This window comes from Phoxinus phoxinus (genome assembly GCF_949152265.1).
Source record: "Phoxinus phoxinus genome assembly, chromosome: 2".
In the NCBI taxonomy this organism is placed as follows: Eukaryota; Metazoa; Chordata; class Actinopteri; order Cypriniformes; family Leuciscidae; genus Phoxinus; species Phoxinus phoxinus.
Genome location: NC_136877.1, coordinates 46,461,238 through 46,487,367, shown reverse-complemented (window position 1 = coordinate 46,487,367; position 26,130 = coordinate 46,461,238). Strand labels below are relative to the sequence as shown.

Sequence of the window (26,130 nt, the reverse complement as noted above, 5' to 3'; positions counted from 1 at the left end):
TTAAGTAAATAGTCAATAATAATAGTTAAGTAAATTAGTTAAGCATGAATTAATGCATATTATTGCACCCGTATTGTAAAGTGTTATCAAAAAAAGTGCTGCGTCAATTGCGTTATTTTTTTAATGCGTTAAACATCTCAAATTAATCGCAAAGATTAACGCGTTAATTCCCCCAGCCCTAGTACAGTAGTAAAACACCTGCCGCGTTCCTCATTTAAACACACACACACACGAAAGAAAAGCGCTACTCGAACACGGTGAGGCGGTATTAACATACAGTGGCATCATGGCATCTTTACGCACTGAAGTTTTTGACACACGCCCTCTCTCCTCTCTTTGTCTTTGCTCATCTCGAGAGGGAAGTAAACGTGAAGTTGACTCTTTCCATCAAGAGACTGACTTCTATGCGAGGAACGCAGGTGTTGTTGACGGAAACAGGAGCACCGAATTCAAATGCACATGAACGTTCGGCTTTTGGAGAAACATTTGTCGATCCAAATGAACCGTCCGCACCTGTTGAAAGCGTTTTGGCTTTACAGAACGTTTTGGTTGTACTGCACGAGCGCGGCCTGAAGAAGCGGTAGGATGCCAAATATCACAGATGAGCCCAACTCGTATCCCCTCGTTCGTGTTTGGGCAGCGGGAGTGTCTTTGATCATTTTGGCCTTTTTCAACCTGATCATCAACTGGACGATAGTGCGCGAGGTGCGCCTGCGGAGTCACGCGCGCTTCGTCCTCGTGTTCCACTTGTTGTTCTCCGCGCTGGTGTACTTCGCAGTGTGTTTCAGCTTCTACTTACAGAACTACCTGAAAGCAGAGACCTCGGAAACAATATGCAAGGTGCTAATAAAAGGACTGATGACAAGCGGTTCCAATATCATCCTCACCATCACGGCGATGGCGCTGGACCGTTATTTCGCCATATGCTACCCGCTCCACTATGGCACATTTTGTTTCACACCGTGGCCGTGGCTCATCGGGGTCTTTACATGGGGACTCGCGTCGATTATTCCCCTCACCTTGTCCCCAAACATAAAAAACGACACAGTACCCTGTGGAAGGAAAGCTTTGCAAGGCGGGGAAATGCACAAAATCGTTTTAATATCAATTTGTACTATTCTTATCGTGTACAGTTATGTGCGGATCTTGTATGAGGGACGCCGTCTGGGAGTGTTGAACCGGCACAACCGAGCCGCGTGTCGGACTATCGCTCTCCACGGGACGCAGCTCGCAGTCTTCATCCTCCCCAATTTTATCATGTTTTTACTGCATATCCTTAAAAGCAAACAGTTGCTCGGGAGTTCCACCAAAGAGTTTTTTGCAGTGATAAGTTTCGCTTTCTTCAGCCTGGCGCAGTGCTTCGCGCCGGTAGTATACGGACTGCGTAAAGAGGAGCTTCTGGAGCATCTTTACCGCCGGTTCCCGTGTTTATCCTGCCGGTTGAAAGGCATTGCGGAGTGGGCTGTCAACATCTCCCATCCCAAACGCCGTCGCCAGCAAAGGTACGAGAACAGCGCGCTTTACCGCGTATTTGTCTCAGCGAGGGCGTTACGCATCGCAATATAGGGGTGCCTTTGGTCTTGCTAGCCATTATGTTCAAACTTGTTGGCTATTAAGATTTTAAATTGCGTTAAGAGTGAAGACGAACAGCTTTTCTTGTATGTAAATGATCGGATGTGGACTGTGACACGGCGAAGAATAAGTAGAAGAATCTTATTGGATTGTCATAGTCTTAAAAATAAACGCTCAAATCCTTTGCTTTTTTACGGCATCAGGTCACAGAAGAGCCAAACCACTTTTTATTCTGCTGGCCTTTACTATAGCTACTCCAAAAAACACAGATAACTGGCCTAAAGGTAAAAGTCAAAGCAGCTACCGAGATTTAGAAAAATGTATCAATCTCAATTAAAGATCGTCATCCTCCACATGAGATACAGCCAACATGATGTGCCATTTACAGCAGTTCGTTTATGACAGTGGTTACGCTATTTGTGGTTAAAATATCTATTGAGAACATACTTTATTGAGGCCTAATGTGTTTTGAAGAGGACATATATTGGGCTTGTCTGCCATTTCAAATGTTTTCGGGGGTGTGGCCATAGCTTGATAGATGAATACATTATAACATAATATGGAAATATAATAATCAGTTGCTGATTACATATTAAAAGACAATAAAATAAGCTTGTGTGCTATTCTAAATACTGTTTATTTTTGTTTATTCTGAATATATGTTGTGATAAATATCTGCGTAGGAGCCACGAATCTGTTTCCACACCAAAGTGAAAATATCAAGGGTAACACTTTACAATAAGGTTCATTAGTTAACATTAGTTAACTACATTAGTTCATTACTTTATTAAAATCTTGTTAACATGAGTTAATGCACTGTGAACTAACATGAACTAACAATGAACAGCTTTATTCATATTAACTAACATTAACAAAGATTAATAAATACTGTAACAAATGTATTGCTCATTGTTAGTTCATGTTAGTTAATACATTAACTAATGTTTAATAAATGAACCTTATTGTAAAGTGTTACCATATCAAGTAGTAAACATCAGTGAGTCCAGATTCAAAAGTTTGGGGGCGGTTAGATTTGTTGATCTGATTTGTTTGATTGATTAGTGACTTATGGTCACCAAGGCTGCATTTATTGATTAAAAAATGCAGTAAAACCTTAGTGAGTACATTATTATATACAAAAATGCAAATACTCCAGTCTTTAGTGTCACGTACTCCTTCAGAAATCATTGTAATATGCTGAATTCGAGCTCAAGATTATTATTATTATTTATTATTAATGTTGAAAATAGTTGTGCTGCTTAATATTTGTGTCAAAACCATGACCATTTTTTATACTGAGACCCTAAAGAGACATGGTGAAGAAAGAAAAAGAATGAGATGGGAGGACTTTTTTTTTTTTTCACTGGCCACTGTTTTGCGTTCCCCTGAGAAACTGCGTTCACTCGCAAAAAAACACACAAAAGTTTTGCGAGGAACTCAAAAGCATTGACACTTTTTTTCCTCCCGTCTCATCCCCCCCCCCCCCCCTCCTCCATCTCATATTTTTTGTCCAACCACCATGTCCCCAATTTTTCAGGATTCTTGCAGCATTTATCTTGCTGACCCCAAACGTTTTATGGAAGTGTAGGCTTGCTCACTTTCTCACTTTCATCTGGTGGTTGTTTGAGCATTTTTCAGGATTTTTGATTTTTTTGAAGTTTAAACGAACAGCATTTATCTTGCTGACCCCAAACGTTTGAACGGAAGTGTAGGCTTAGAAATATAAAACATTTCGAAATATTTAAGGAAACTGGTGCAAGACTTGCTCGCTTTCATCTGGCGGTTGTTTGAGCAAAGGCTAAAGCCACAAGTCACACTTAAGACCACAATCACACGTGATGCGCGTTCTTAAACCTGCACAGCTACAACATACAACACATTTGAGCCTTCTCTAAGCTGCTTTGCTGGACTCCCAGGCTGGTTTTAGCTCAACTAAACCAGCTTGCACAGGCTGGTAGACCATCTCAAACCAGGTTCATTTCAGCACGGCCAGTAAAACGAGAGACCATATAATAAAATCCATGCTTGAATTTGAATTGATCCAAAACTCTTGTTTATTTCAGGGAGCGGAGAATGACTTCAGAGACTTTATTATCACGAGAGATCTCTCAGACGACGGTGTGAACATCTTTGGATTTAGAAACGGACTTGATGTTGATTTCTTCAAATGGAACATTGACCTTCCGAGATTAACATCGAGTCAAACTTTTGCATCTCGGACATTCAGGCAACACTTCTTTTTCCCTGAGAAAACAAACGTATGACTTTAGAAAACTGTGATGATTTCTACTCCTCAAGCCATAAACTCTGCGGCTTTAGACAGCAGCTAAACGGCGCTCAGGAGAAGAATCAAAGACATATTCGACTGTGATTTTTTGTATTGACAATATTAACTGTAAATAGTATCTATGACTTAATGTGATGTGAACAAGAGACTATTATGTGGCATTGAGCTGTATGCTTATTTTTCTAAAAGCGTTGGGAATCTCTTCCCAAGTAAACAAACCGAAACTTGTATTATACGACTGAGAAGCAGGTTTAATTCAATTGTCATTCATACATTAAACTGCTGACAGTTTAAGATTTGTTGATGTGCTATGTTTGTAACCACAGCATCATCAGTTGTCAAGAAAGACACAGTTTTAATAAGGTCACTAACGCTCATTTACAATTTCCTGTAAACGGTCTACTTACAATACATGGTTAACCATTCAGAAACTAGTGCAGTGGTGAAAGGAGATTTGAAACATTGTTAAGCTCGGCAACAGAGCGCATATTTATAATTATGTCAGGCCAGCGCAGCTGTATTGTTAACATAAGTTCTGTCTATTTTCTTTAGAAATGATTACATGCCTTTCAGGAGATGCCAGAGAAGAAGGAAATACTTAATTACTTAAGATAAACTATCTGTGCAATTTCTGAACGGTGCAATATGCATTTGAGTCTGCACTTCAGTATTTGTATGGCCTTAGATTATATCGTATTGCCCGTTTGCAATAAAGACCTTCTGTATTTATGTTAAGATCATAATTTGATCTAGTTCATAAGCCCCATAAAAAAAAATAAAAAAAAAAATAAAAAAAAACATAACTGAGACAAACAGCCTCATGATATGAAACTAAAGTGTCTTTCTATTTTAGTCACGAGAACGAACTTCTGAGCAGCTCTGAATAACATTTCGGATTAAAACCACAGGAACAACTCATTGAAGTTAAGGTTCAGTATGTAAAGCCACCAAAGAAAAATGTTGACAAAGAACGACAAATTGAAAACATTTGCAAAATGTTGGACCGGATATTGGACAGAGTTTGGTTGAAAATACTCAAGCGCTTCGTTCAGAGTGTATCTGTTCACCATTGAGCGATAGCTATGTTTCCATCCACCTATTTTTATGCGCATTTTGGGATATCGCATTAAAAAAAAGAAGGATGGAAACACCAAAATGTGCATCAATTTTAAAAATGCACATTAAGCCCATAAAAAAAATGTAATCCGATAATAAGACATGCATAAACTACGATGGAAACATTTACAGAATAAATCCCTCGATGCGCAGGCAAAAACTCACGGGACTTTGATTGGATGACTGGACTAACCACTAACCAGAGGACCAAATCTGTCATGAGCGCCTCACAGGATTGTTCACGAACACCAGCATCCGAACGCAAGAGAGCATGACAGCGTTTAATGCGTTTCATCCGTGCATTTTAGATGGAGGACAAAGAGCCACAGTTTCTTTCCAGATTGCAGCAACTTCCATTTTTATTAGTGATATTATGCACCAATTTCTCAAGAAGTGACTATTTTGTTCTCTTGAACACACGGGATGGAAACACTGCTTCATTCGCAAATGTTTTATGCGATATTAAATTCACAATGTTGGATGGAAACATAGCTAATGTTACTCTTTTTATTATTATTTCAGCATATACATAAAAAAAAAAAACCTTATTAACTTATAACACAAATCCAATCCTTAGATGTACATTAGATTTGTATATTCTACACATCCTATTCGTTCATTTCCATACCGTAATATGGAATATTAAAGCACTCCTGTGGCTGAAGAACACAATGTGACAGGCCCCACTCATCAAGGATTGCAGTCTAGGTAAAGGAATACGGGCATGTGACTGCTCAGAGAGGACGTGATTGGCTGATGGGAGCCAGAGCTTTAAAAGCCCAGTGGATGAGGAGAGACGACCCCTCCGTTCTCCACCACAGCAGCAGAAATGGCACGTAGGTTATTGAAGGTCTGCTTGGATGTCCCTGACCGGAGGAACTTGATGTCCTGCGTGATTCGCTCATGGGCCTAAAGAGAAGAAATCACGGATTAATGCTTAAAGATGGGACTAGGAGAACAGTTATTTTTTTTTTAATGGACGAACACTGACCTCAGTACACCAGGTTTCACACAGCATCTTCTCATGCTGGGCAGCAGGGTGACCTTGGCCGAGAGACCTGGAGGCTCTGAGAAAGGAAAACGAGAAGACGCACACACAAACAAGCATAAAATGCTGCATCAGTGTCACTGAAAGATCTCCTTGTTAAAGAGGACCAATTTCGCCCTTTTATAAAGTCTTGATTTAGGGTTTTTACGCTTGAATGTTCAAATTAAACATCATTTTTCACATATTTGACATTGTTGCAGCACCTCTCTTCCCAGTCTGTCAGTAACGCTCTGTTAGTTCCCGTCTCTATGAAGCCCCTCCTTCTGAAAAGCGCAGTGCGCTCTGATTGGTCGGCTGGATCAGTGTGTTGTGATTGGTCACTCGCTTCCAGCACGTTTTGGGAAATGTCACGTCCCTTTCCATAACCACCAGCTTCAACATACTAACTAACTAACTCAACAACCCCCTTATCCCCAGTACGAGCAATAGTAATAGTGATGCGAATTAAAAGATGGGAAATGTACTTTTAAAAGTAATGTTACAGTATTGCGTTACTCCATAAAAAAAGTAACTCATTACGGTACTTAGTTACTTTCTATAGAAAGTAATGCATTGCGTCACTTCTGTATTACTTTATCCGGGTTATATTAATTACTGTACAACTCTTTCCGGGTTATATTAATTACTGTACAACTCTTTTCATTGAAAGATGAAAGTAATGTGTTGTTAGTTTAGGGCCAGATTTACTAACAGCAATCCAGCGCCTCTTTTACTACTGGCAGGATTTACTAAAGACACGCAGTGAAAAATGAGCGCTTAAAAGGCATGGACAGGGTTATTTTTGCGGCTAAACTTATTGCATACGCATTTGTAAGAGATTCTCTTTCAGAAGCAAAATGTATGGGAGGAGAGTGCATTTCTGAAAGTGCGCTCTCACACTAATTTGCCCTTTTTAGTAAATCTGGCCCTTTGTCCGTTCCTGTGCATGCATGAGTGCGCATGTCTTAGGGTGCTTTCACACCAGCCTCATTTAGTTGGGTTGATTCGCACTAGAGTTCGTTGTCCCCCGTGGTGCGGTTGGTTTGTGCGGGTGTGAATGCAGCAATCGCACTCGGTGCGCACCAAAAGTGGACCAAACAAGCGTTTAGACCTCCTCGGAGAGCTTTCAAACGACCTCTGGAGCGGTTCGTTTGTGTTGAGAACGTGATCCGACCTCGAACAGACCCAACTGCCAAAGAACTGCGCATTTTTGGACTAACCCAGCTGCCGTAGTCAGCGGCGCTGTGCATTACGTCACTGTTTAGCAACATTAATGCACGTCTCCTCCTGAAGTGACTTGCGTGCGTGCATTAAAACATTATTTTCAAGCCGCATCCTCGCTTCATTCTCAAATGTTATTGTTTGCCTGAAGTAGTGTAGAACTATATAATAAACTACGACCAGGGACACAATCCGCCCACGCAGTCGTCTCTCCATAGTAAAAAGCGGCGCGTTGTTTGCTGGATTTTCCTCCTCTTTGTTTACTTCCAAGAGTTGTAATTTCCCCGCACGTTAATTCTGACCAATCGAAGTGCAGTTATGGAAATTCGTTCAGGACACATCTGGCCAATGAGTGATGTGGATGTTGTCACGTGACTGCAGTTTGGTTCGTTTCATCAACTGATTCGGACCAGAGCAATCAGTGCGGTGTGAAAAGGAACCAAAACGCCTGAAAAATGCTACAAAGTATTATTTTTCGCCCTTGGTCCGGACCAAATGAACCGAACTACAGATGTGAAAGCACCCTTAATGACTACGTCAGAGAGAAGAAAGATCATTTTAACATTGCGTACCTGGACAAGACCACAACCATGGCGTACAGATCAATGGCACAGTCTGCAACTCGTTTCAGGACAAATTGTTCATCTGAAGAGACACAGAATCACTCAATCACTATGAGAAAAGCACAAGCTCACATGGAAGCCTGACAGCTTTATAGATGCAATGAGGACAATAATGGGGGTAACACTTTACAATAAGGTTCATTAGTTAACGCATTAACTAACATGAACTAACAATGAGCAATACACTTGTTAACAGTATTTATTAATCATTGTTAATGTTAGTTGATAAAAATACAGCTGTTCATTGTCTCAGTGCATTAACTCATGTTAACAAACATAACCTTTGATTTTAATAACGTATTAGTAAATGTTGAAATTAACATTAAGATTAATAAATGCTGAAAAAGTATTGTTCATTCTTAGTTAACGTTAACTAAGGTAGTTAACTAATGGACCTTATTGTAAAGTCTTACCGTAATGTGTTAAAAAAAAAGAAAAAAAGTAAAGTTGAAAGCAGGAAGATTTGTCATGCACATTTTTTTCTATTGCGTGCCGAAATAATCTTGCAGCACAATATAAAACACAGCGCTCACCGATGATTCTCTTCCCATGTTTCAGAAGCTGCTCTTCAATAACAGCTCCAAACTGCTCGATGGCTTTTACAGTCTTTAAGAGGAAGAAGAAGAAAAAACTGCTTTTAGGCCTGTGATCTACCTCTCACTTAAAGGAACACTCCACTTTTTTTTTAGAAATAGGCTAATTTTCCAGCTCCTCTAGAGTTAAACAGTTTTACCATTTTCGAATCCATTCAGCCGATCTCCGGGTCTGGCGGTAGCACTTTTAGCATAGCTTAGCATAGATCATTGAATCTGATTAGACCGTTAGCATCTCTCCCCAAAAAATGACCAAAGAGTTTCAATAATTTTCCTATTTAAACCTCGACTAGTTACATCGTGTGCTAAGAACGACAGAAAATAAAAAAGTTGAGATTTCTAGGCCAATATGACTAGGAACTATACTCTCATTCCTGCGTAATAATCAAAGAACTGCTGCCGTACCAGCAGCGCAATGATATTACAAACTTAGAGCCGGTCACATTGGAAGTTACGGAGCTGGGGACTTTTTTCAGGCGCTGCGTAATATCATTGCGCTGCTGGTACCCATGGTAGGACGGACGGTGTGGTGAAGTGTTGAGTCCCCCGCAGTTATTGGGTCTAGATCAGGCATACTACTGGCATACTACTTGGGGTCCTTAGGGGGGACCCAATAACTGGGGGGACTCAACACTTCACCACAACGGCACAGTTTCTTGATAATTACACAGGAATGAGAGTATAGTTCCTATATATTGGCCTAGAAAATCGCAACTTTTAATTTTCTGTACAGCTTAGTACACGATGTAACTACAGAAGAGTCAAGTTTTAAAAAGGAAAAATATCGAAACTCTTTGGTCATTTTTTTGGAAGAGATGCTAACGGTCTAATCAGATTCAATGATCTATGCTAAGCTATGCTAAAAGTGCTACCGCCAGACCCGGAGATCGGCTGAATGGATTCGAAAACGGTAAAACTGTTTTAACTCTAGAGGAGCTGGAAAATGAGCCTATTTCCCCAAAAAAGTGGAGTGTTCCTTTAATTTCCGAGTAAACATCATCTCAGTATTGTCCACGCACTGTGACTTTGATTTAATCTCACCAATTCTCCACTGTGGTTGAGCTCTGGATGAACCATTCCCTGCAGCGTCAGTCCTGTGCCCATGCCTGCCTTCCTGCCAGAGACAGAGAGAGAGAGACCAGGGTTTAATCCAGTCGATGCAAAGCAACCGCAAAAAACAACACAGATGTCGTGCACGAGCGTTTCTAAGAGATATGAAGGTCTAACCTCTTGGCTCTCTTCGTGATTTCACCCGCCAACATCCCAGCATTACCGAAAGGGTTCTTCAGCGCTTTCTGCAAGCTCTTCAGCTGATTGCCTGCATTCTACACACACACACACACACATGCAAATGCAATTCAAATACTGTGTTTGCATGAAATATGAACACCAAGACCAATTTGTAGCAGGGCCAGGTGTCAACAGCCACACGTGCCGTGAGCTTTCAGGTGGTTTTGCAGCACAGGAAGCCGTAAGACAGGCAGCTACGGTGTGTTCTTCCCCGTTTACCTGAAAGCCATTGAGCGCTACGAACAGCCGCAGGATGTCATTGGTACCCTCGAAGATGCGGAAGATTCGCAGGTCCCTCATTACCCTTTCCACACCGGCGTCCTGCAGCAATAACATGTTGTACAGCGAGTGTGAGACCGTGTCAAAGTGCCACAAAAATAATACATTTATTCAGTAGCACTTTATTATAAGGTGAAGAAGAAGAAGTAACTAACTCTAGTAACTCTAGACCCTATAGTAAGGACACGTATTTAATTAATATTCCTCAGTACTTATTTTGACTAAGTATAATGTATCTACATCACTTAAAATAAAGCAACAATTTATTATTTTAGTTCAGTCCTCTTTGGGAAATTACCCAATAGATGAGAAAATATTCATGATGGGACATTGTTGCTAACCAAGGCTGCATTGATTTGATCAAAAAAATACAGTAAAACAGGAATATTATTATTATATTAAAAAAATGTTCAAGATGTTCTATTTTAATATATTTTAAATGCTATTCATTCCTGTGAATTTTCACACGATACGTCAGAAATCATTCTCTACTGATTTGTTGTTGAAATATTGATTCATTATTAATAATGGTTCTTATTATCAATATTGTTATCATCAAAACAGTTTTTGTTGCTTAATATATTTGAGGAAACCACGATACATGTTTTTTTTCAGTACTTAAGTCACTCGTTACTAAATATTTTAATAACTTCATAGCCACGCCCTGGCAACCACTTAGGGCCCCCTAGCAACCATAAAAAAACATTTACAAGCCATATTTTCAGCTCCAGAAAATTGTAGAGACATGGAGTTCGGCTTTTTTGACTCATACAGTTTGTGAGATGATATTCAAAGACTAGTTGACAGTCCAAGCATGCCCTAGCAACCATATAAAGTACCCTAGCAACCATACAAACACATGAATAAGCCATATCTCACCACCAGATGAGTGTCAAAAGATTTTAAGAACTCTATAAAAACTCCATAGTAAACATCTGTGACAACTGCCAACCACCTAGTAACACCATAGCAACCATCAAAATACCTTAGCAACCGCCCTGAACACCCTAGCAACCACCTAGAAATGCCCTAGCAACCACCCAAATATCCTAACAACCACCCAGAAAACCTTAGCAATTGCCTAGAAACCACCCAGAACACCCTAGCAACCTCACAGAATACCTTAGCAACTGCATAGAAACCACACAGAATACCGTAGTAACCTCCAAGCAACACCATAGCAACCACCCAGAACACCCTACCAACTGCCTAGCAATGCCCTAGCAACCACCCAGGATATCCTAGCAACACCATAACAACCACCCAGAATACCCTAGCAACACCATACCAACCACACAGAATGCCCTAGCAACCGCATATCATCATCATAGCAACCAGCCAGAACACCCTAGCAACCACCTGAACAACATGAATCAGCCATATGTCACCACCAGAACATCGTACAGACATGGTTTTTGGCTCGTATGCAATGATGTACCACACTCTAGAAACCGAGTGACGAGTTTTGCCACTGCAAGCACCATTCATGTTTTTTTTCAGGATTGCTTGATGAATAGAAAGGTCAATAGATCTTTTGTAACATTCTAAATGTTTTTGCCACTTTTAATCAGATGAATGCATCCTTGCTGAATATATATATATATATATACATATATATATATATATATATATATATATATATATATATATATATATATTATATCTTACCCCGACTTTTGAAAAGTAGTCTTTAATGTTTCCACAAAAATAAGCAGCACAACTATTTTAAACATTGATAATAATCAGGAATGTTTCTTGAGATTCAAATCAGCATATTAGAGTGATTTCTGAAGGATCATGTGACACTGAAGACTGGAGTAATGATGCTGATAATTCAGCATTGATCACAGGAATAAATTACATTTTAATATATAAAAGTAAAATAAAAAACATCTCGGTAACATATGTAACCCTGGTTCCCTGAGAAGGGGGAACGAGACACAGTGTCCTAGGACGCAGTGCGAGGGAACCGTTCTTTGAAATCGTAATATCAAAAAAATATTTTGGCTGGTAATGTACTGTATATGTGTGTGTGAGTGTGTATTGATATGCACAAATAAAAATAAGTGGAGCAGAGATACGCATTTCTGATCTGACTGAAGTGTAGCCCACAAAAGATAGATTGATTAAGAGGAACTGATGAGACTCTTCTCTGGAAATGAGCTCGACTGCTCGATGTTGATCAGGCTGCATCTGCACATTTTGCACATGCAAGATCTTCAAACTGGAAGAACTACTACTTCACATCATGTGTAACATCCCAACAGACACGAGAAAAGCCACAGAGTCAATATGCAGACGTGACCTACATTCAGAAAATACCAGTTCTAGCTGTGTACGGTGTTGTGTTGCGGCGTGAAAGGTTAGCGCAGCCGTGTCCTCCCCTCGCTAACCAATCATGTAGTTGCAGAGGTCTTCCTTTGCAAGACACCTCCAGTTTTTCCACCGCCCCCGGGACACAACATTCAGGCCTCAAGGAGGGTGATTGCCCACAGAGAAGGTGGTTTCTGAATCTTCACACTTTGAGTCAGACACTTATTATGTTGCAATTCTATTGCGCCAAAATTAGACTTCCACCCTGACAGAGTCTGGTTTCTGAAAAAGCTGACAAACATCTTTGAACGAAACCGCTAATATTTCTATCTTAACTGACACAATATAGCTAGATCTAAATCTGGATGCGATCGTTACATGATTGCCATGTTGTCTAGACCTAAAACTTTGTCAAAGCATTACAGACAAAACGGTGTGACTTTCGGAAAAGCTTCTTTAAAATGTGCACTGTGAAAAGTGCTAAAAAACATACAAATAAATAATCCAGTCACAATACACACACACTGACCTTCATGAATCCCATTCCACCCATAACCTGAATGCATTCATCCGTCACCAACCAAGCTGCTTCCTAGAGGAGAAAAAAAAAAAGAGCAATTTGCACTTCTTTAATCATCAAATCAGGAATTAGAAATTCACAGAATTTGAATGTGGGCTGAAATTAATACCAAAAAACTACTGTAGTACAACTGGGTTGAACACTTACGGAGGCAAAGATTTTACTAATGGCCGCCTCAATCTGGAACTCTGTGGCTCCGCTGTCCATGTTCCCACTAACCATGTAAGCCATAGACTAAATCCATGGAGAAAAGATAAAAGGAGGGGGGAAAAAACAGAACACTATTAAAATCTTCAGAACAAACAAACAAACTGCTTAATGAAATGGGAAAACAAACATGGAAAGACAACAGATGGAAAAAGGCCAAAGTATTTTTAGACTGTCCACATGTGACCCTCGAAAAAACACATATTAGTGGGAAGCTTCCACTTCCCTAAAGTCACATGGAAGCAAGACATTTTTGGAGAGTTCTGCAAGTGTACAAAGCTAAAGTGCTGATATCTAAAATCCATAAAGAGGATGTTTACCATTAGAGAGGTTTTGTCTTTCGATTGTGTAAATTAGCTTAAAGTGCCCCTATTATGCTATTTTAAAGGTTCCTCATTTTGTCTTTGAGGTCGATAATTATAAGAAAATAATAGACTTGCATGCAACCAAGTAAAAAAAAACTGTTAATAATATAATATACATTGCATATTCCTCATCGTTTGATACACAGTGATACGAACAAGAATGACACGGTTGATTTTTTTTCCGTATCAATTCCAGCTCGAGTCCTCATGCTTTATGAAGTGCAGCAAAGTGGATTCTCGACATGTCGAAACCAAACTCGACCAATCCTCATCAGCTACAACAACAGTGTTTGAGGGTGCGGCGCATTACGGCTGCGACATGGCTACCGGAGCTGATCGCGCCCATTCTAGTCAATGCTTGTGTTTACACCGGCCGCGACGCGGCGCGTTTCATAGGCGCCTAGTCTATTTTTGATGGACGCGCGTCCAAGTCGCACCGGAAATACAAAATAAAAGTAAAACAACCCTGTCAATTTCAAAATAAACACCATTTGCAGACTCCCAATTGTATTGCACACCAATATATTCTTGGTAGAAACCATTGACTGTAAGCTAGAAACCCAAAAATCAAATCACGTGGTCTCGCGCATCCAGTCGCTTCGCTTCTGAAATGCTTCTGGTGTGAGTTGTCACCGCGTGGAGGACGGAATAAAACCATGTCGGAGCCGTAATGCGCCGCACAGGTATGCAGTGTAAATGAGGGGTTAAAGTAGACGTTGTTCAAGGACAGCCAATCAAGACCATAGACTGGCATTATGCAAATGTGTTATATTGTTATTTAGGTTTGTAACAGGAAGTGAGACTGGAATTACTGACGACTTGTTTCAGCAGTTCAGAATCGAAAATATCTTTATTTGTCGTGCACTTTGATTTTTACAGGGGTGGTTGATTATGATTTCACTTTTTAAACTTTAGTTAGTGTGTAATGTTGCTGTTTGAGCATAAACAACATCTGTTATGAAGCTCAAAGTTCAAAGCAAAGGGAGATATTTACTTTTAAAGAAATGGCTTTTTAAGGACTACAACAAACGGCTGGTAGGGACTACACAACATTCCTCCCGGGTTAGTGACATCACCAACCCTAAAATTTACATAAACCCCGCCCCCGGAAACACGATTTATAGATTATCATGACAGAATATGCTAATCAGTGACTAGAAGATAACTCCACATAAGCTACATAAAATCACCAACTAACCATTCAGAAATGTCCTGTTGCTTCTACATGTTGTCACTTCTTCTTCTTGAGTCTCTCCATCATTGTCTGCCTTTTGTTTTTTGTTTTCAGTGCATGTGTGTGTGATTTGTAAAAGGACACAAGCTGTTGAAGCTCCGCCCCCTGTGCCGGGAGCAGCAGCTCATTTGCATTTAAAGGGACACACAGAAACAGTGCTTTTTTGCTCACCCTCAAAGTGACAATTTTAACATGCTATATAAAAATATCTGTGGGGTATTTTGAGCTAAAGCTTCACATACACACTCTGGGGACATCAAAGACTTATTTTACATCTTGTGAAAAGGGCATTATACCACCCCTTTAAAACTTTGCAGACCTTTTACATTCACAAACAGCGATATTACACACTGTATGATAATCATATTCGAAAATGACTAATAGGGGAACTTTAAATGTATTTGATTAAACAAAAGCTATATTTGTTCAAGTCTATAAATAGATGTCAGTATTAAGTGCTCAGTGTGACTCAGATTTCCTTGTTCCCTGATGGGAACGTCGAGGCAAAGCAGTGGAGAAGCTCACCTCTGTCACATAATGAAGCATGGCCATTCTGGCCATCTTTTCCTGAATGGCACCATAGTTGTGAATCTTGTTGCCAAATTGAGTCCGGTTAGCAGCATGGTCGACCTGGGTGAGAGAAAAAAGGGGAAATATAGAGATTGTATTTGGAAATAACAGCATGAAAATTAAGATTTTACTGAAACCATATGTGCAACAAATGCTCATATATATGCTGGAGTTATTGAGGGAAGTACATCTAAATGCATTGATGGTGCAAAAAACGTGACTGGTATTTCTATTTGGCAATTTTACAAATATACATGCAAAGTGAGATATTTCAATCCTTTATTTGTGATAATTTTGATGATTATGGCTTACAGCTTATGAAAACCCCAAATTCAAAATTAGAATATTGTGAAAAGGTTTTCATAAGCTGTAAACCATAATCATCTAAATTATAACAAATAAAGGCTTGAAATATCTCACTTTGCATGTAATGAGTCTATATAATATATTAGTTTCACATTTTAAGTTGAATTACTGAAATAAATGAACTTTTGCACGATATTCAAATTTTACAGAGTTTCACCTGTACATGCAAATATGTGAAAGAATATATCAAGAAACATTAGAATACAGATTTACGTATATGTGTCCTTGACACTTGACTCTTGCTTTGTTGAATTTGAACTAAAAAACAAAGTAACTGAAGGCTCACAGGGTGAGTGTAACGCAGTGGATAAGGACTACGTTTGGTTTCCGCTTTCAAAAGTTCCTGGTCTGAGACGTATACACAAACGCCTGTGGTAAGAGAAAAAAACGGGGCAGTTGAGAAATCTACCCCTCCCTCAGCGAGAAAACTGCTGTAGCCCATATTCACTCAGCAACAGCAAGTTTCATGAGGAAATATTGCTAAAAGTGTACCAGCATACATGTTTTGGATATTTAAAAAAAAAAAAAAACAGGAATTACTAAATATGAGAATTGCTTTGGATTCAGCAGAAGTTTAATTTGCATTTCTGCATTTGGCGGATGCTTTTAAACCCACTTTTTTTTTTTCAGTTGCACAGGAACTTTCACAAATCAGCTTGAGCCAACTGTGATGAAAAATAAGTGGTAAAAATTCGAAGCCAACAGCAGCTCAGATGCCGCTCAGCACGACGAGGACAGTGCAATGCATAAAGAGGAATTTCCCTGCATATTAAGTAGAGGAAGTGAGGATGATAGGGGTGTTGGCGGATGGGAGGATGTGGCCTAACATTGGCGCTCACAAACCAGCATGCTAGACAAACTAGGCAAGAGAAGAGGAAACGAAAAAGAAAGCTAGAAAAACTCCGTTCAGCATTACATGGCAACAGCTCACAAACAAGAGCGAGCATCTGATAACGTGCACTTGAGCACACATATGCGCACCGCTTTGGCGATGACACCCTTCATGGTGCCAGAGAGGGCGGCAGCCATCCCGAAGCGCCCGTTGTTGAGGATGTTCATGGCCACTTTAAATCCGCCTCCAACTTCTCCCAGAACACAGTCCGCGGGGACACGCACGTTCTCGAAATACACCTCCGCCGTGTTGGACGCTTTGATACCCATCTTTTTCTCAGGAGGACCGCTGAGAGAGAGAGAGAGAGATGATTAAGGTTAAATGAGTTGAGAAAGATCAACAGATAAAAAGAAAAGAGGATGAAGATGATGAGAGAAAGGGTCAACGACTTATTAAAGATGATTAGAGGCGTGTGTTAGGAGGGAAAAAGGCACTAACTGTGCGACTCCTCCAAAGCTCCTCTCCACAACGAACGCTGTGATTTTGTCCTTCGTCTCTCCAGTCTTCTCGTCCTTCACAGGAGTCTTCGCAAACACAGTGAAGATCTCAGCGATGCCTCCATTACTAGGAACAGAAGAGGTTTAATAGAACCTGCTGATTATTAACATTCATCCTTTTTCAGGCCTTAGCGCATTGAAAGACAGTAGGGCTGCTCGATTATGGGAAAAATCAAAATCATTAATAATTATTTGCCACGATTATTGGTGGACGATATGATCAAAGTCTTATTTTACGATATGAGTCAATTAAAATATCAGTGAAATTTCACAATTATCAATACTTAAGATTTTTTTTTTTTTTTTTTACTTCTATAGAGGTGAACGGGAGATGACAGCAAATATCATTTTTGTATTCCCATTTGCTCCAATAGCAAAAGGAACGAAAACCCATGATAGCATTTCCACGACTTTCCAAAGGAGGAAAACAATAATATCGGGAGATTGGGAACATTGGTCAGGAGAAAGAAAGATGTCAAATTTGCCGTCACTCCATCAGTCGTTGTATTAGAAACAAAGTTGCAGAAACGTTTCTACATTCATTTTTTGTAATTTACTGCCAAAGTAATATAACAGAAAGTTATACATTAATATATTTTTTTTTTATGAAAAATATGAAAAAGGCTACGTTGATAAGTCATCAGTCAGTGAAAAGGGTTCATTGTATAAAAGTGCACGTTCTAAGCCTCAAATATAATATATGCATATATTACCATTTTAATGTCGGGTTAAATCCCCACCACCACCTAATCTTAATTATTTCTCTGACCATAGATGGCACAAAGTCTCATCTCAACACATTTACTGAATTTATACTTGTGTCAATTCATCTGAATATCAACATTTGTCAAATCTATTCAGTCGAAACAGTTAAGATGAACCTATATAGTTTGGTTAACATTGTGTTATGATAAATATATATTTTGTGTGTCTTTGAGGACACAATGTTGTATTGTGTAATGGAGTATTATTATTATTGTAATTCATGGGGTTATTACTTAATAAGATAACTGACTGACATCTTCACTATTAATTACAACCTGTAGGGCTAACTGTGAAATCATTCAGTTAAAATAAGTTTAGAATATGGGTAAATATGAAATATTCTATGATTTATATACAGGCATAAATTAATATCTTATCTACATGAGTTTAGTTTTTGGATGAATCTCTTTTATTGGTTGTTGCGTCGTCTATTGAGCTAAATTGTCCAATCACAATTTAAATTTGTTGATTTACTATTTTATATTAATGACACTTGAAAACAACTGAACTTCAACATTTTCTAGCTTTAGTTGAAGTTAATGTAGTACTATTTTTTTCTTTTTTCATAGTTTTTTTTTCAAAAGGCATTTTCCATTTCTATTCTTTTTTTTTTTTTTTTTACAAAAAAATTACTTTGCGATCTAACAATAATTGACCCTCTATTGAAGACCCCTGCAATATAATACAACAATTTCGGACGAGCGTGGAAATGTTCATTAAATACCGTAAGGGGTTTAGAAAATCCCTCTAGCCCCAAGCATGAGCGATACAAACCGTAAGTCTCGCTAAGCTCCAGTAAATATAACAGTTCTTCACACTACTAAACTTAGTATATTTAGTTACTCATATGCTAAAATGCAATGTAAACGTTCTTGGGCTGTTCCTAGACTTCAATGAGCAACACACATGAAAGATACAGATACACAGAAATTGCATTGTCATACCAAGATAAGAAAACCCCCCACAAACACACAAACAGCCCAGTGGCAAGAAACACCGTAATGAATGACTGTACAACTGGCAGAGGAGTCAGCAAATAGTAAGGTGACATCATCCAACCATTTTTAACTGGACATAGCCAATGGTATGTTCAGTGTCGATGCCCCCTAGTGGCCACAAAAGATGTGTGTCTATCTCTATCTGAGATATCCGTGTCTACATCATGCCTGTTGCTATTTGTATATGTTAATGATAAGCCCACACAAACACACACACACCTGATCCAGATCTTGCTTCCATTCAGGGTGTAGTACTGGCCGCAGGCGGAGCGAACTGCAGTGGTTTTAATGGAGGCAGCATCAGAGCCGCTCGCTGGTTCAGTGAGACAGAAGGCAGCAATGTTCTCTCCTAGCAGAAACACACAGAGTTCACATTCAACAACTATACACAATATTCAGATTAGTGGTCGCCATTTAGCTGTTCCATTTCAAAGTCTTACATTTTTAGATTTGGTCAGCTATATAAATAATATTTGAGAAAAGTGCCATTTTGCACTTTCTAGTTGTTTTATTACTACGGTATAATGTAATAGTCCAGTTCTAAAAACTAAATTGACAGTGAACTAAGACTAAAGACAATTGAGCAAAACAGACATATTTTAAACATCTGTAAATGCAGTAGTAGCCAAAAGTGATGTCTGGAGGGCATATTTGTTTTTAATGTCCATAAAAGTTTGATTAAACCATCAAAATGTGAGGAAAATATATATATTTTAAATATGAGGCAAGAACAAAATACTAAACTTGGTTAAGGTATTTATCTGACAAAATTTATTTGCCAAAAAAAAAAGAGGCAAACTACAGATCCAGGTTTTATTTCACATGTAAAAAAAAAAAAAAAAAAAAAAAAACTCAGGAAAAAGCATACATTGACTACAACATAATCAGTTATGAATATTTTGTTGGTTCTCTCATTTTTGCATGCGTTCATAATTTGTTTGTATGACAGTCAGGCCAAAAATGCTGCCCTCACAATTTGGCATGTTGCCATCTATGCCATCTATCTATGCAAAAAAACTACACTAATAAATCTTTAACAACATTTTTATAATATTTGAATAAATGGTGTAGATGTCAGTTTTCACTACTGTATGTACACATTAACATAAAATGTGTCATACCCTTGTACAATATTTATTTTAAATGCTTTAAAGAAAAGTCATGCATTTTATGAAGTGTGTTAAACATAAACAAACAACTTTTAAATCCTAGTTGCACAATTTTTCACAAATGACACTCCAATTTGTATATGCGCAAATGTTATGACTATTCATAAAATATATGCTAGAGCTGCACATTATGAATAAATTGAATCACCTTTTTTTTTTTTTTAACAGAGAATACAATTCTTCTACGATTCTGAACGCCAACTAAACAAAATAACATGTAATTTACCTGAGGTTCTGACACAATGTTAATTACTGCAGTCTATTTAAAATGTTTAATCAATCTGAATGAATTATTTAAGAAAAAAGGTTTGAATGAATGATTCAATGACTCACTTGGTTCATTACTGGATGAATCAGTGTTTTTGAACGATTCTCTTGTCTGAACGATTCAATGACAAGTACATTTTCAAATTTTTCTGGCGTTACGATGTAATGATACAATCACTAAAGAGCCAAGTTACTTTCAAAAGGATTTTCTCAATTTTGATCACTTCCATAGACATCAGCGTTTATATCCAAACTATAAAATTGTATCCCAGTACTTCTGTGATAATATGAATATTTGTGTACCAGAAATCTTTTAACGATTAATCGTGGAGCCAAGTGAAAGTACTAAACATTGCAGCAGTGGTTGTGTGTGTGTGTGTGTGTGTGTGTGTACTGAATCTCACTCACCAGTGGCCAGCTTTGGGAGGTACTTCTCTTTCTGCTGAGGGTTACCAAACAGCAGGATGCCCTTGAAGCCAATGGACTGATGTGCGCCAAGAGTGATGCCCACACCCAGATCATGCATCCCAACAATCTCCACCAGCCTGGCGTACTGCAAACCAACGCAGCAAATTGGGTCATGTGCATCTCTGTAGGCTTCTGCTGGTTTATGTATCTGCACAAATGGATCTGTGATCTTACCTGTGTGTTGGTGAGGCCAACGCCACCAAGATCTGCCGGCACCTGAAGACCAAACGCTCCCATCTCCTTCAGGCCTTCCATCGTGCGCTCCTCCACCATCTCCAGAGCATCGTTCTTCATGGGGTCATTCACCTCCTGGAAACACACATTGCAAAGAAGGTGAAAAGACTGCCTGTGTATTTACACTAAAATCCCAGTTCCCGGTATAGTATTCTCCCATAGCAAACTGTTTCTGTCATTTTTCTAATAACTGTCTATCACAACTAATGATATTATAATTCTGTATGCATGTATGTGTGGGTGTATATAGTAAAGGGTGTGTATAGTTTATAAAATATGTGACCCTGGCCCTGGAGTCACATGGGTCAATTTTCTGAAATTGAGATTTATACATCATCTGGAAGCTGAATAAATAAGCTTTCCATTGATGTATGGTTTGTTAGGATAGGAAATATTTTTTGGCCGAGATACAACTATTTGTAAATCTGGAATCTGACGGTGCAAAAAAAAAATCGAAACATTGAGAAAATCAGCCCTTAAAGTTGTCCATTTATGTTCACGATTGTGCTGCATTCACTCACAAAAATAATGTTTTATATATTTACTGTAGGACATTTACAAAATATATTCATGGAACATGATCTTTACTTAATATCCTAATGATTTTTTAAATAAAAGAAAAATCTATAAATTTGACTCATACTATTGTTGGCTATTGCCACAAATATACCCGTGCGACTCGTGACTGGTTTTGTGATCCAGGGTCACATATAATTTATTCCTTTGATCGAAGCTGAATTTTCAGCATCATTACATTTGCTGTTCAGGAGACATTTATTTTTATCAATTAGAGCTGCATGATTCTGGACAAATTGAGAATCAAGATTCAAACCGAGATCCCGATTCTGAACAGACAACTAAAGAAAATAACAATTTACTAGATGGTTCTGACAAAATGTTAATTGATGCAGTCTATTTAAATGTTTCATTTATTTGAATGATATTTACAAAAATTGGTTTGAATGAATGATTCAATGACTCACTCAATGACTTAAATACTTTGCTCGTTTCATTACCGGATGGAAGGTGGGATGCATCAATATTGCCTTGCTTCATCAAGATTTAATTTGTGCTTAATTTTGTCACTCGATGTTTGAGTTTTCAATGCTATGTGTTATAAAACATAATGATTTTAAAGCATAAATGTAGATGAATTAAACTTACTTCAAAAAACTTACTGCACGGCCCAACCAACTCGTTGAGGAACTGCGATTGCTCCTCGTTGAGCACTACAAGGGTGAATGAACAAAGATTCAGGGCAAATACATCAGTAAACACACTGAAGTGTACGTATAATGAATAACAACAGGACAACAACAAAGCAATGCTAAAAACAATAATCAGTTTAATTCAACATTTTCCAATTTTGGCAAATACAGGTGAAACTCGAAAAATCTGAATATCATGCAAAAGTTCATTTATTTCAGTAATTCAACTTAAAAGGTTAAACTAATATATTATATAGACTCATTACATGCAAAGTGAGATATTTCAAACCTTTATTTGTGATCATTTTGATGATTATGGCTTACAGCTTATGAAAACCTTTTCACAATATTATAATTTTGAATTTGGGGTTTTCATAAGCTGTAAACCATAATCATCAAACTTATGACAAATAAAGGCTTGAAATATCTCACTTTGCATGTAATGAGTCTATATAATATATTAGTTTAACCTTTTAAGTTGAATTACTGAAATAAATGAACTTTTGCACGATATTCTGATTTTTCGAGTTTCATGTATATAATATCAATAACAAATAAAAAAGTGGCAATATCAAAGCAACTCATCTAATATATCTTTTGTAGCAGGAAAATAAAATTGGGAGTCACCTGAGGGGAAGGGGAACACCTGAGAAGTGCTGATTTGCCCTTTAAACATGTTCACAGCAAAAGATTTTGACTCCTGAGGACAAAAAAATTTAAAATAAAGAGTTATGAGACTCTCGTAATAAAATAACACTACCTCTATATTCTATGAAAGAACGAGGCATCACATGATTTGTCTTCTAACTCTTCTGAAAATATCTCAAGACAATAAAAACTAGCATTTGTAGTTATCATAACTGTGACTGTCAAATCAATGCAAAGAGTAAATACACGCATTACACAACATTTCAATAGGAAGAAGAATCGCAGACAACTCTGTCTGGTCTGCAAACTACGGCTGTGTCTCAAATCGCCCCCTATACCCTAAATAGGGCATTATTTGAATAGAACCATAGTGGACGTTATCGAGTGCACCCATTCAATCCCACAATGCACCGCAATAACGAGTGTACAACCGATGTACGCTCATCAAGGCTAAAATGGTGCAGTGTGTGCATAACACTCACGTACCACATTAAGAGCCGTCTTCTCAACCTTCTCAGCCGTCGTGGCGGCGTCCCTGCCGACTACATTCTTGTCCAGAACAGCCTTGGTTGAAATAACAAGAGCAAGTTATGGGTTTGTGTATATGCATGTAAGAAAATTGCACAGAAATCTACAGTATTACATTTGAATAACCAATAGGCTAATCTTGCTTACGGCTTCTTTCATTGGTTTAAATCAGTGTTTCTCAACCGTGCTCCTGAAGGACGCCCAACACTGGTTTAAATGAAAGTAATTCTAAAAATAATCAACTAGATAAATGAGAACGAGTTTGCATTTGCATTTGTTATGGTCAGGCCTTCCTAAGCTCTTCAATTTAAAGGGATAGTTCGCCCAAAAATTACAAATCTGTCATTCTGACCCCCCAAAAATTAAAATATTTGTCATAATTTACTCACCCTCATGTTGTTCCAAACCTGTATGAGTTTCTTTCTTCTGATTAACACAAAATAAAATGGCTTCTGGTAACCAACACTTTTTTAAAATATCATATTTTGTGTTCAACAGAAGAAAGAAACAACATAAGGGTGAGTAAATGATGACAAAATGTTCATTTTGGGGTGAACTGTCCCTTTAAGAGGGTTCAAGGACAATATGACAAAGTGGCATGTAAAGATTTCCATGGCTTGACATTGTTACAAAAAAAGGCTGCCAAGTAGAGCAAAGAGTAAAGACAAGCATCACGTAACCTTCGCTTATAAACCTTCCCTCACACACACACACACAAACAAATAACGTCCTCACACACAACATACAAACCATCATAATAACATTTAATATTTTCACCACCATCTCTATATATTTATTCAGTCACACAGTGATCAGATTTGCTGTAGGTCAAACACAATATTTACATAACATGTAAGACCGCATGGCAAAAGCTCCCGCGTGTCATGTGACCTGGACGTGAACTTTACTCCAGATTTATATTAATGGGTGTCTGAGAGGACAAGCACCTGTCTTTTTTCCATGGCACCTGACCGGATTGACTACAGCACGATCTGTTCTGGTAACAGAGTTAGTTAAACTGACTGTGACGTAACCTAGGTTTGAAAACATAATAATGAATACATTATAGAGATATGGTCTCACCTCTGCAGCTTGGCTTGAATAAAGACGAGCGTTCTGCGCTGCCACGAGAGTCTGGCGCTGCACTCTGATAAAGCAGAGAAAGTCATATAATCATATTATAATAGTCATATAAAAATGTTCTCTCACAGGCATGTCATATATTGTTATTACCTCTTCTGTATGTTTCTCAATACACACACATACACAATATAGCCTATATGTACATACATAACACACACACACACACATAAGATATACTGAATAAGCTCTCTCTCTCTCTCTCTCTCTCTCTCTCTCTCTCTCTCTCTCTCTCTCTCTCTATATATATATATATATATATATAAAGTTACATCTAAAATACTTGTACATAAAGCACAGAAATTGATCTCTAGATAATTTAGAATATTTTTGCTTCTATTTTACTTTCAATTTGTTTTAGTTGTAGTTATAGTCAACTAAGCTAAATTACATACTTTGTAGGCTTTTTCTTTTCTTTTTTACACATAACGTTACTTCCCGGATACTTGTCATTCTTCATACTTGTCATTCTTAAGTCAAATCCTACATAAGTTATATATGTTAACTTATAAGAGAAGAGGTGAGTTTAAAAGGATTTCAAGTAAACAAGCCAAGTATCAAATGCAAGAAAAATCTATTTTCAATTTAATCTCAGTTCAATTGAGTTCGTTTCTGTTAATCCGGTTATTTGTATCTTCAGTTAACGATTTTATTCGAGTCAACCATAAAAACCTTCCTCGAGCTGAATTAGAAAACCGTCTCACCCTGTGAACGCGGGCTGTAGGCGGAGGACAGAGCTGCAGATCGCAGGACTTTGAGTAACTTTACGCAGCAACATGATGATGGTGATGATGAAGAAGATGAAGACCGGGCCGAAATGCTTCGCTTTCTTGCCGAGCGTTGTTTATCTCCCGTGAAGCGGAAGTGTCAAACCGTTTGTGTTGTTGTTGTTTTGTAAGTTTCAAACTTGCCGACGGATCGAAGACCAAATAAAAAGTAATTAAATGCCGATAAACACCGGGAGACCAACGTCCGGCTAGAGGTAAATCTGTTATGTACTGAGAGCGTCAGAACCGGTTTTATTTCGCCCTTGACCGCAGACCAGAGACCCTCCTCCTGACGCGACGCGACGCGACACTTCAAATGACGTGTGAAATAGCTCGCAAAATAAGAAAACTGTCAAACGACGAGGTTCCCTGATTCACTGGACAGCGTCTGACTACCGGAAGTGCATATCCTTTTCTTTTAGTCATGTAACACTGATCTCAGATCAGCTTGTATAACGTTAGACTCTTTGTGGGAGGTGCTACAATGCGGTAGAAGTTTCCTTTATGTAACACAGTGAAACGAGACGGATACAAACAAACTATATAACGTTATATATTTCATTAGAAGAGGAGGATTATAATATATACATACATAGCCTACAATACACATAATATATATATAACATTAAATAAGATCAAGAATAAGATACCATCATTTTGAATATCTTAGAAAGTGATAACATTTTCGCTATCATAATGATAATAATGTCATAAAAATAATAATAACAATGTCATAATGATAATTTAAAAAATGAAATAAAACGAAATTAAATATCGTATAACGTATTCTCATCACTGATATTTAAATAGTAGTAAATAAGTTTATAGTAGGGGGCTAGATGTCAGTCTTTTTACTCGAGTGAATATTTCTTAGTGTACTTAATTTTCTGTTTATACTTATACAGT

At 38.2% G+C, this 26,130-nt stretch overlaps 2 protein-coding genes across 2 annotated transcripts; one reads left to right on the top strand and one right to left on the bottom strand.

Moving 5' to 3' along the window:
- The first annotated feature begins 364 nt into the window (after positions 1 to 364).
- On the top strand, positions 365 to 4,626 carry LOC306984751 (odorant receptor 131-2). The gene is made up of 2 exons (XM_079586407.1): positions 365 to 1,502; positions 3,636 to 4,626. Exons 1-2 carry the CDS (start codon positions 586 to 588, stop codon positions 3,694 to 3,696), a joined length of 978 nt encoding a protein of 325 aa, XP_079442533.1. The 5' UTR covers positions 365 to 585; the 3' UTR covers positions 3,697 to 4,626.
- Positions 4,627 to 4,917: 291 nt separating this feature from the next.
- On the bottom strand, positions 4,918 to 25,658 carry acadvl (acyl-CoA dehydrogenase very long chain). The gene is made up of 20 exons (XM_079586389.1): positions 25,162 to 25,658; positions 24,401 to 24,464; positions 23,276 to 23,353; positions 22,769 to 22,841; positions 22,098 to 22,162; positions 20,874 to 21,008; positions 20,640 to 20,784; positions 19,015 to 19,144; positions 16,974 to 17,099; positions 16,625 to 16,823; positions 15,233 to 15,337; positions 13,049 to 13,135; positions 12,851 to 12,913; positions 9,949 to 10,050; positions 9,667 to 9,764; positions 9,481 to 9,553; positions 8,380 to 8,452; positions 7,796 to 7,868; positions 5,967 to 6,042; positions 4,918 to 5,884 (listed from the first exon to the last, which is right to left on the bottom strand). The coding sequence occupies exons 1-20, from the start codon at positions 25,233 to 25,235 to the stop codon at positions 5,747 to 5,749; spliced, it is 1,977 nt and encodes a 658-aa protein (XP_079442515.1). The 5' UTR covers positions 25,236 to 25,658; the 3' UTR covers positions 4,918 to 5,746.
- Between the last annotated feature and the right edge of the window lie 472 nt (positions 25,659 to 26,130).

What these genes read in the sequence shown, in the direction of transcription:
- LOC306984751 (XM_079586407.1), top strand. Translation starts at nt 586, where the DNA reads ATGCCAAATATCACAGATGAGCCCAACTCGTATCCCCTCGTTCGTGTT. An exon ending in AAACGCCGTCGCCAGCAAAG is followed by an intron (nt 1,503 to 3,635) that starts GTACGAGAACAG and finishes TGTTTATTTCAG; the next exon opens with GGAGCGGAGAATGACTTCAG.
- acadvl (XM_079586389.1), bottom strand. Translation starts at nt 25,235, where the DNA reads ATGTTGCTGCGTAAAGTTACTCAAAGTCCTGCGATCTGCAGCTCTGTC. An exon ending in CGTGCAGTAAGTTTTTTGAA is followed by an intron (nt 21,009 to 22,097) that starts GTAAGTTTAATT and finishes GTGTGTTTCCAG; the next exon opens with GAGGTGAATGACCCCATGAA. An exon ending in TGCTTCATTATGTGACAGAG is followed by an intron (nt 13,136 to 15,232) that starts GTGAGCTTCTCC and finishes CCATGGATTTAG; the next exon opens with TCTATGGCTTACATGGTTAG.